The sequence below is a fragment of the Chelmon rostratus genome, chromosome 15, assembly GCF_017976325.1.
Source record: "Chelmon rostratus isolate fCheRos1 chromosome 15, fCheRos1.pri, whole genome shotgun sequence".
Taxonomy (NCBI): Eukaryota; Metazoa; Chordata; class Actinopteri; order Chaetodontiformes; family Chaetodontidae; genus Chelmon; species Chelmon rostratus.
In genome coordinates, this window is record NC_055672.1 from 10731529 (window position 1) to 10742048 (window position 10520).

General features: G+C 39.9%; 2 protein-coding genes across 2 annotated transcripts; one reads left to right on the forward strand and one right to left on the reverse strand.

Moving 5' to 3' along the window:
* Positions 1-154: 154 nt before the first annotated feature.
* On the reverse strand, positions 155-4998 carry LOC121618636 (kelch domain-containing protein 1-like). The gene is made up of 14 exons (XM_041954165.1): positions 4810-4998; positions 4273-4386; positions 3971-4041; positions 3765-3882; positions 3200-3312; positions 2712-2799; positions 2405-2488; positions 2224-2304; positions 2029-2087; positions 1774-1883; positions 1622-1694; positions 1446-1530; positions 1246-1298; positions 155-1168 (listed from the first exon to the last, which is right to left on the reverse strand). Exons 1-14 carry the CDS (start codon positions 4819-4821, stop codon positions 1027-1029), a joined length of 1203 nt encoding a protein of 400 aa, XP_041810099.1. The 5' UTR covers positions 4822-4998; the 3' UTR covers positions 155-1026.
* Positions 4999-5237: 239 nt separating this feature from the next.
* pole2 (polymerase (DNA directed), epsilon 2) lies at positions 5238-10510 on the forward strand. The gene is made up of 19 exons (XM_041953158.1): positions 5238-5326; positions 5996-6096; positions 6244-6319; positions 6498-6575; positions 6739-6832; positions 6946-7020; positions 7148-7231; positions 7324-7380; positions 7481-7529; positions 7633-7705; positions 8083-8255; positions 8342-8431; positions 8547-8601; positions 8691-8750; positions 9267-9344; positions 9511-9619; positions 9815-9991; positions 10148-10215; positions 10332-10510. Exons 1-19 carry the CDS (start codon positions 5256-5258, stop codon positions 10348-10350), a joined length of 1587 nt encoding a protein of 528 aa, XP_041809092.1. The 5' UTR covers positions 5238-5255; the 3' UTR covers positions 10351-10510.
* Positions 10511-10520: the final 10 nt, after the last annotated feature.

Below are 10520 nucleotides of genomic sequence, written 5' to 3' on the forward strand. Positions count from 1 at the left end.
CTGCAGACCGCTGTATGGACACCAAAGTGATTTTTTTTTGTCTGAGGGGGTTGTAATTAAACGAATCAATAACACAATATGAAATCAGCAAGTATGTAAAGAAGACAGATCAGATATATAATAGAACTATGACATTTTTATGTAATCCAATATCTTTTATTGTTTTATGAAATTATCACACAGTCAGTTCTGTTTGTACTGACAATAACGTTTTGTATTGCAGGTTATTTTTTATTCCGTCTTGACTGATTGACACAGAATTTCTGGATTGAGAATTTTGTAGCATCAAGACACAAACCCTGTCTGAAAATGTAGCATATGATTATTTATTTTATGATGTCTTATTTGTTCATTGCCACTGCATCAATGTAATACGTTCTTTCTGTGCCAGAATGAGCACTGGTGGAAAAACATAGGTGAAATGAGAAGTATTAGATGGAATAGAGCCAGAAAAAAAATGAAAAGTTAAATTTCATCAACAAACTGAACATTATATGTGGACACATCAGCAGCACCCTATTCACTGAATCAGTTCTAATTTAGACTCATTTAGCTTAATGGCAGAGTTACAACAACAACATGAATGGATGCCAGGAGCTACTCCTCACACAAATAATGCTGTTGAACTAACACTTTTCCTACCATGCTTAGGAATAACCAGCACACCCTCAAACCTGCTTATTTGCCACAGAGCATGCACCAGCTTGTCTGTCACCTATTACTTGCTCTCTGTTTTTAGGAATGACATTTCCCTCTGGCACAGCATAGCTCTGTGTGTATGTTACTTTAAAAATTTGAATGTTCCAGCAATTGTTTACTGTCTTAGGATTTACTTTTTTAATAAATGGCAACCCCTGCAAAAGTAGCTACACACACACAGTCAGCACAGTAATTGCAACCGTTTTAAGCCTATTTAATGAGTCAGATAATGACTCATTAAATAGGCATCTGTACATTGATATTTACATACTGAAATAAAAATTTCAGTATGTAAATATCAATGTACAGATGACTAGCACTTGGTATTTAAGACGACTGCTTTGTTGATGGCCTGTAGAAAGACATCTTCCGTTGTATTGGTGCCAGTAGTCTGGAAGGCAGGAGAGGAAGCTGATTCATGAGCACTTCATGGTTCTTCACATTCTTTGCAATGTAATCCTCACAAATCCTGTCAGCGGAAAAAGTTGGTTATTTTTATATATATATTTGTATCAAGCTATTGTAAGATATATAAGAAGGTTTTACCTGAATAGAGGATATGGCTGCATTTGGGAAATGAGAACATCATTGCAGTGACCCTGAAGAGAAACAAGCAACAAAATGTTGAAGAGCATCGACAAGACCTTTTGAATTTGTTTTGTTGTTGAAAGTTTTCTTTACCTAAAACTGTTGAGGTTCATTACTCCCTATAAAACACATCTCTCTATTGTCTCTGTGATACCTACTGTGAGGTTATCAAGGATGTAGTCACAACTTCCACCAAACACAATCACATCGGAGTCTTTGCCTACACATGCCGTGTGCCACAACCTGGAACAGGAGAAAAGACGCGGAAGTCAGCGAAAATAAGTTCAAAAATCATTTAAAAATATACAATCTGCAAATTCTCATTCTTTGATACCTTGGCTTATCCTTAAAGGGATGCTCGACTTCTCTCCATTTCTTCGTTTCAGCGTCAAACAGCCACCCATCGCCTGATAGAAGAAGATACGTTTTGTTGAGAAGCATTTCAAGAAGCTTACAGATATATTATTAGTGCGTGTGTTTTCTTACTCATTGGTTTGCGGTCTACACTGAGACCTCCAAACAGGAACAAGGAGCTGTCTGAAACTGCTGTGAGCGTGTGCCACGATCTGCTCTCTGGAGTGGTGGACACTGGGATTCTTTATGTGCAAATAAGCCCAAAGCATAAGCCACTTTGAATATCAATGTTGATGTTGACAGAGCGCTGATGAAAATAAATAAATAAATACAGAAGAGAGGCCCAAACTAAATTTATAATTGTGACAATCACAATCACATACATACATTTGTGACCACGTCCATGATTCAAGGTCCAGGCAGTGGATGTCACTCATCCTGGTTTCCTGCATTTAAAAGGAGAAGGAGGAGTTGCAAATGGCAGACTTTGATTCATGTTTCTGCACTTTTTCATTTCCAGGTGTCTACTAATGACTGTTTGCAGACATGAGAGAAGAGCTGAAAAGCATGCAGAGCTCTCACCTTGACTATGCCCCCACAAATGTACCCCCTACAACCAAGCATGGCGCTGGCGTGGGCAGCACGGGGGCCTGGAGGGCGGCCCTGCACACAGAAACGGCCAGTGTAAAAGTCTTTAGAAATACTGAAAATGTTCTTTAAGTAAATGAGTCTTTGTACTGTATCCAGTGCATAACTGACTCACGTGGATTTGTGGTTCGCTCCAAGTGGCGTGCATGGGGTCAAATATATGAAGCTCATTGTTCCATCCCCAAATGATAACCTCTACCTAAAGAAGAAAAGAAAAGAAAAAAGAGACAGCTTTACAGGTGCATCAACAGGATTAAAAACAACAAAATCTAAAATAAAATGAAACTCATACTATGATCTAAGAGGGAATAAAGAAAAGAAAATATAATACCCTACACATCATAAATGCTAACCATATGTTGCTGATCTCTTTCGCCCTGGCGTAGACCTGAGACAGATTAGTAGTCTGTAAAAAATATTACCCATGATGCATCATCTAAAATGAAGTTTTCATTACTGCTGCTGAACTCCTCTGGTGGTTTTTCGCCATATCCTCCGAAGTAGATGATCCTGGAGAGCATCAAAGACAAGTCCCCACCATGAAAGTGCAAATTATCTTTTAATTCATAATGGAGTGATCAAAATCAAAGTTGGTCAAATCAAGGTTGATGTTGGGCCTCTATTGATCCCTCAACTACTTGCACTCTGTTTGTGGTGCATGTATCTGCCTGCTAAATTCCCATTTGGTGCAGTGCACACAGCAGACTGCACGAGGCAGCTCCAATGTTTGTCCAATGTATAATTTATATATTTTTTAAAAATTACTAACAAAGAGTTAAGACGGGGTTTTGGGGGCCCTTGAAAATCCTGGGCTCCAGGCTTTAGAAATATGTCTTGTTATTAACTAAAGAAAGAAATCCTGGATGCAGAATTGTTTAAACATACGTGCATCCTCACAGCCATAACTTACCTTCCTTTGTGAACCCAGCAGGACAGTTTTTCTCGAGGTGAGGGAGCAGAACCGATGGCATTTTTGATCTTCCTCCACGTGTTTTTACCGTCTGTCAGGCTGACACAATACATCTGTTTGAAGTAAGACACTGATCACCTCTTCATGTCAACCTTGCTCAGTCTAACAGACACTTAAAGTTTTCCATGTCAATGGCTTCAGATTTCCACCAACAGAGCCATCATCAACAGAGTCTCTGCTGCCATCCATTGTGCTGATTTGTCTTTATTTATGTTTTTTCGCATGAGACTGAGAAATTTCTCTTTTTCTGAAAAATCTGAGAACCTTTTGATGGGCTGAAAAGTTGAGAAGGGTTTAATTTTTGGCAACTGATCAGCATCCCTTAAGACAGAAAAAAATCTGATGTTTGTTTATGGCGCCATCCTTTCTGCTCAGTATGATTGTTTTAAAACAAATTGAGAAACATGCGAAATGTATTAAATGCAATAATGGAGCCATGTGCGCACACCATTACATCAGTTACATCTACCAAAGCCATGCAGTGCATGTCAGTTATCAGCCTCACCTCATCCGTCTGTCCCATGTTATCACAGCCTCCAAATATGTACATGTGTCTATTCAAGGAGCAGCCGCAGGACCCTGACATCTTGGGCGGGACTTCCCCTGTCATGTTGAACAGCTTCCTTCAGAAATAAGAAAAAATGTGGTTAAATGACTCAAGTCCACCAATGACACAGAGAGTTTGTATTGAAACATATCCAATATTCTTACCATACACCTTGCTCTAAGTCATACACCCAGATTTCATCATTGGGGAGAGAGACATTTGCACCAGCGACTGACTGTAAAGAATACAACATGTTTGTTACTATGAAATAAACCTGTGCAGTTGCAGTTCATCTTGACAGTGATCACTGACTAATCATGATGCAACAAACACGTCTCACATACACTTGTAGTTGCCAGTTTATTAGATGCACCTATTTAAAAAGATATAGAGGGCTTTAAGTTTGTTTTTCAATCTTTTGTATCTGCAGCTGCAAGAACAAGTTCAACTTGTGTCTAGCACTTACCCTGTAGCCTCCCCACACATACAGCAGGTTCTCCTCTAGAGCAGCCGTGTGTCCGCTCCTCTCATGGGGTACCAGGTCCGAGCAGTTGTTCTCTAATACAGAATCCATGACTGGCTGCAAAAAGCAATGGAAGGCTGTGTCATTTTGCTTCAATGATCGATATTGTCCACCTACGAAACACTTTTCGGAAACACGCCCATGTTAAACCGGTTACCTAATTAAAGGGCCAGGATAAGCAGCGTCGAAAACACTCCACATATTTGTCAAAAAGTTGTAAATAAAAATTGTAAGCACCCTTCAGTATTTTATCCAGAGGGGAACCGAGTGGCAGATTAAACAACATTTAGATTTCGATTAGACAACATTGACACAAGACAACATTGAATCCTCACTTTTAAAAAAAGATAAAGAAAATATTTTTTTAAACTCTGCAAAATATACTCAAAGGCTACAATAGACTTACTTAGTTTTTTCATGTTGTTAAATCCATAAAACCATGTACACGTTAGACAAAAACAGACACAGTGTAGAACTTACCTTCTCTGTCATTCTGCCTGTCTCAAAATAATAACGAAAAACAATGACTTCCGGAAGTAGCAAAATAAAATTCCCAGAAATAAGCACTGTTGCTATTCTTATACAACATGCCAAGCAAAAAAATAGAATAGTAATAATAATGATGGTTTTGAATGTTAATTAACGTTGTTCTATGCAAAACATTAAGAGTGGGAGGATTTTTTCAAATATCTTTATAGTTTTTTTACTTCATTATAAACTCGCATACATATATGCATTTCGAAAAACAAAATGATACATTTTATATTGCTAGAGAATTACGTTAAAACAGTACACAAATAAATATATAATTTCCTTACAACTTTATTGTTGTTAGACAGAGGAGCGCGTGATTCTTCAGCGGAAGTGATGAAATACATGCGGAAGTTGACATTTAGCGCCAAGGCTTGAGTCGGACAGTGGCAGACATGGATGTTTCTCGCAAAATAAAGTCAAAAGTGTCCGCTGGCTTCAAGATGCGGGGACTTATACTACGACCGTATGTATTTTAATTATGTTCTAGCGACGATAGGATGTGTTTTGCTAGTGTTGTAACGTTGCTAGCAGTCGTGCAGAAAGAGCTAACCGTTAACACGATTTAACTGTCACCACAAAGGCAGTGAGCTTTATACTAGCGGTGATAGGAAAATAAGCAATAACAACATGATGCAGGTTGTGGTTTTGTGTAAGTTTTCATGTTTTCTTTATTGTTTTCTACCCTGTTTCACAATTCATATGACATTTTACTGCTTTTAATCGTGCCCTCTTAGCTTAAATGCTTGTAGTAATTTTGCTTCAATTCACTAATACTATTGTCAACACTTATACTTCAACTTAAACGTCACCTGGTTGCAGGGCTTAACCTCAGCTGTATCACATTCACTTCAACTGGCACCTCAGCTCCTTTCAGTGCTGCACTGACACTTCAACTCGTTTAATGCTCCATCTGACAAGCAAAGATTTAATGGCATTCACCTTGTGTAACTTATATTGTTTCTAAAGCTCACAAATTTTAGAAGTTTCAATTGTTTCTTGTGAGTTTTTTCAGTTAAAGCCAGCTGACATGCATTTTCATGAGGAAATGAAGCTTTTTCTAGTTTCCTACCAGCAGTCAAAAGAAAGAAAGAGCAACAATTGATGGATGCTTTCTTGTTGTTTTGTGCTCCAGTGAGGCCAGCAGGTACCTTGTGGAAGTGCTGGAGTCTGTCAGTCCCTCTGAACTGGATGAAGTTGTTGAAAGGGTCCTGGATGCAGTAGAAAAGCAACCGTGTAAGTACAGCAGCACTGCCGGTCACTACAGATCAAACCGTGATTAGTGCACAATCTGTTGAGTGCAGCACTGATGTGTTTCTGTGTTTTCCTGAAGTATGTTTGCAGAGTATGAACGCACACATGTGTGTTTTGTGTTTCAAACAGTGTCTTCTAATATGATCGAGCTGTCTGTGGTGGAAAGTGCTGTGCAGGATTGCTCTCAGTCATGTGATGAAACCATGTGAGTGTTTTGATCAACACATCACTTATTTAGTCTATAAAATGTTTAAAATATCAGTGACAGATGCTCCTTACAAGTTATTGGAGCTATCAGCACATTACATTTATAATGACTGTTTTCAATAGATTCGTTTTCTGCTGATTCATACTGTTCTAAGAGTTGTTTGACTCTCTTCCAGAGATCATGTTTTCAACATCATTGGAGCCTTTGATGTGCCCAGATACATTTACAGTGTGGAGAGGAAGAAATTTGTACCGTGAGTAAAGGGGCAGTTTCTTGTGGTTTGAGTCAAAATGAACTCATATATAGAGAAGAAAATGCTTCAGTGTCACAGAACTACTGTGTTTTTGCTGCTGATGGTAGACCCAGTTCATACTTTTACTTAAACTAAACGTTTTTATTTTGGTTTTTTCGTTCAGCATTAGTATGACGAACCATCCAGCCCCCAGTCTATGTGGTCTGGCCAAACACAAAGCTGAGCTCTTCAGGGAGCGTTACACCATCCTACAACAGGTCAGTGAGCTCTGTTTGTATTACCAGGCTGGGGAATTGACCCACTTTCTTTCCTGCTATTTCCAGTATGTGTAGCTTGCATGTTGTATTTATACAGACATGTTTTTTTGTAGCGAATACATCGGCATGAGCTCTTCACCCCGCCTGCAATCGGAGCTGCTGTTGAAGAGGGTCAGAACAAATTTCAGGTAACAAACAAACCGCTGCAATGACCATCGTCATCAGTGTTGCACTGCTTTCATAGTTGCAGATTGAAAATAAAACATGTCTTTATGTTTTGCATTTAACTACTGATTGTTTTTTTGTGATTTGTAGCTCAAGACAATTGAAGCACTGCTTGGTAGCACAGCTAAACTGGGAGAGGTGATTGTTTTGGGGATGGTGACACAGCTGAAAGAGGTAGGTTCATGAACAAAAGTTCTTAAAGGCCTGTTTTTCATTACTGTGTATTTTTCCATCTGGTTTCTAAAACATTTCTTAATTTCTTTCAGGGTAAATTTTACCTGGAGGACCTGAGTGGAACTGTACAGCTGGACATGTCCAAAGCAATATCCTTTCATATGTTTGTTGGAGTTTGTCAAGAAAACTTTATATTGTACAATATTTTGTTGCTTTTAAAATTGATGTGTTCCTTAACTGGGTTCTCACCAGTTTCATAATGGCCTGTACACAGAATCCTGCTTTGTACTAGCAGAGGGTGAGATAACAACTTCTACTACAACTGCAGTAAAGAAAATGCAAAAAAAACAAATATGCAATAAGATTAAATCAATAACATGTCATATTCCTTTTTCCTGTAGGTTGGTACGAGGACTCGGTTTTCCACGTCAATGGCTTCGGATTTCCACCAACAGAGCCGTCATCAGGCACAAGGTCAGTGGATCGGAGGAAAAGTGTTCAGACAAACTTTCAGTGCATGTTAAAGTGGTGCAGCTGTCGGTATGTGCAACCTAACACTAGATTTTGTTGTGAGTCTGTAGCTTTTCACATGTTGAAATTATAGCAAAGGTAAAGAAAGAATCTGTGTCACACCTGTGAAGTCATTTTACCCTGTTGGTCGGTAAGGAGAGGGCAAATACTACATAAAGGGACAGGTCACTTTGGGGTGAACTGTCCATTTAAATAATGAGGTCAGAGTCATGAGTCCAGTCTCATGTGCATTTTGCCTGAATATTTCAAATGCGTTATCTAATGAGCTCCATAGTTACTGTTTCTGCTCCCTCACCGTGTGATCCTTGCTTTATTGCCAGAGCGTACTACGGCAACATGAACTTCTTTGGTGGTCCGTCCACCACTTCAGTGAAGGCCTCAGCCAAGCTGAAGCAGCTGGAGGAGGAGAATGAGGACGCCATGTTCGTAATTGTTTCTGATGTTTGGCTGGACAACGTTGAAGTGATGGAAAAGCTCAACCTCATGTTCTCAGGTCTGTTTTTGCATCATTGGCTTAGACCTTGCAGGTGTTTATGCCACACCAGTCACATTTAGCTGGACCTTGTGTTTTTCCTGCAGGTTACTCTTCGATGCCTCCCACCTGTTTCATTTTGTGTGGTAACTTCTCCTCTGCCCCGTACGGAAAAACACAGATCAAATCACTCAAAGGTGAGACTTTTGGGTCTTTATCACTCCTAACATACTGGAGGTTTTAAGACCTCAGTGTGTAACATAGAAATGAACAGACAGCATTTCTGAATCTAATTCATTTTTGTCTTGTTAGAGTCATTGAAGGCTCTCGCTGATGCTATATGTGCATACCCCAGCATTCACAGCAGGTATGATCTAGAAAAGCTCTTACTCCAGTCTGCTCTGCTCTGTTCTTAACTGTGTGTTTGATTTAAACATGCTCATCCTACACTTGCAGTAGTCGCTTTGTGTTTGTTCCTGGCCCTGAAGACCCTGGTCCAGGCACCATCCTGCCAAGGTAAACACTCAGAGACATCTGCTTTTTAACATCATGACGCTCCACATCCATATAATGTTTTTTTCGGACAGAAAAGGAGTGAAGGGATGCGATTGTGTGGTGAGAGAGAAAACAAAGGCAGCATGTAGCTTTTGATTGAAATTAGCTAGTCACCTAACTTAATGCTCGATAACAGAGGGTTGAATACACAGCTAATCTAGTCATTAAATTTTATTTCTAAGCAGGTAGGGCAATAAAAGCAAAACATTCATCAGCAACACTGAGTGTTTTCTGTCTCTGCCGGACATCTTGTAAAGCTTAGGTTAGACAGACAAGGTCAGAACAAGCTTCTCCTCCTTTCTTGCTTACCAGGGTGACAGGTGACGAGTCCTCCTTTTCTAATATATGATTGGTTGCCTGAAAAAGTGCAACAGTGATGCTGGCACTCAGAAAAAAACACACAGTCTGAACACACGGGCTTATGTTTATGTTTTGGTGAGTTGTTCCGACAAATGTGGATAAATCTGTTTCCCCCAGGCCTCCCTTAGCAGATCACATCACAGAGGAGTTCAGACAGAGGGTGCCATTTTCTGTCTTCACTACTAACCCATGCAGGTAAAACACATGAGGCTTTTATTTAATGTCAAAATATTAGCTATGCAGAGTAATCAGGGTTTCATTGTACACAAGGCTGATTTTTAAAACTGAGACAGTTGTGACCTCATGACACTTTGGAACTATGTCTGAAGCTAAAAGTGACCTGTCGTGTTTCTCCTGTCAGGATCCAGTACTGCAGCCAGGAGATCGTCATTATCAGGGAAGACCTGGTCAACAAGATGTGCAGGAACTGCGTTCGGTTGCCCAGTAACAATCTTGACATTCCAAACCATGTGAGTTTCAGCTTCTCTGAACAAACCTTGAGTGGCTTGAGTGAAATTCCTGTTGTGACAACAATTCAGCTTTAGAGCAAAGCTGAATTGCAAAGCCCAGACGCAGCCTGTTCTCCTTTCTGACAGTTCACAATGCGAAGTGTTCTTTTATTTTTGCGAATAAATGATCTTGTCACTTTCCCCCCCTCTCTCCAGTTTGTTAGGACCATCCTGTCCCAGGGTCACTTGACTCCACTGCCTCTGTATGTCAGTCCTGTATTCTGGGCCTATGACTACTCTCTGCGTGTCTACCCGGTCCCTGATGTCATCATCTTCGCAGACAAATACGACCCCTTCAGCATCACAAACACAGACTGCCTCTGCGTCAACCCAGTAAGAAAGAGAGGAAAACTAAACGAGGGCTCTCAAAATTCTCCTTTGACAGAAAACAATAAACCAGTGGTTTTTCCAAGCTGGTCTTTGAACGCTATATCACGGTCTTGTCTCAGTGTGGACCTGTGGTAATTTGTCAATAATTTATTTCCACAGGGCTCATTCCCAAGAAGTGGCTTCACATTTAAGGTGTACTACCCATCCAGCAGAACTGTAGAGGACAGGTAGGATGGGTTCTTGAGGTTTCACTTTTCTCTCCACGTCCATTCACTACAGATAACCGTAGTGTCAACCATCGCTGATGTTCATACTTATCAGTTGTGTTCTTGTGTGTTCACAGCAAACTTCAAGGACTCTAAAGAAAATCATGGACTCAGAGGTGGATCCGTTTCACTTGTTTTTTTTTTTGCATTGCCTATGTATGATAGTGTATGTTTGAAATGGTTTAGCGATCAAACGACTGTAGTGTTTTATGTATGTTATGTCATGAATAATAAAGGTTTTATTCTTTGTACTGAACATCCTGACA

Excerpts from the sequence above, each read along its gene's own strand:
- pole2 (XM_041953158.1), top strand. The coding sequence starts at position 5,256 with ATGGATGTTTCTCGCAAAATAAAGTCAAAAGTGTCCGCTGGCTTCAAG. Across the intron at positions 8,256-8,341 it reads GCTCAACCTCATGTTCTCAG|GTTACTCTTCGATGCCTCCC; the intron begins GTCTGTTTTTGC and ends TTTTTCCTGCAG. Across the intron at positions 8,751-9,266 it reads CCAGGCACCATCCTGCCAAG|GCCTCCCTTAGCAGATCACA; the intron begins GTAAACACTCAG and ends TGTTTCCCCCAG.
- LOC121618636 (XM_041954165.1), bottom strand. Across the intron at positions 1,695-1,773 it reads TGTAGACCGCAAACCAATGA|GCGATGGGTGGCTGTTTGAC; the intron begins GTAAGAAAACAC and ends TTCTTCTATCAG. Across the intron at positions 1,169-1,245 it reads CAGCCATATCCTCTATTCAG|GATTTGTGAGGATTACATTG; the intron begins GTAAAACCTTCT and ends TTCCGCTGACAG.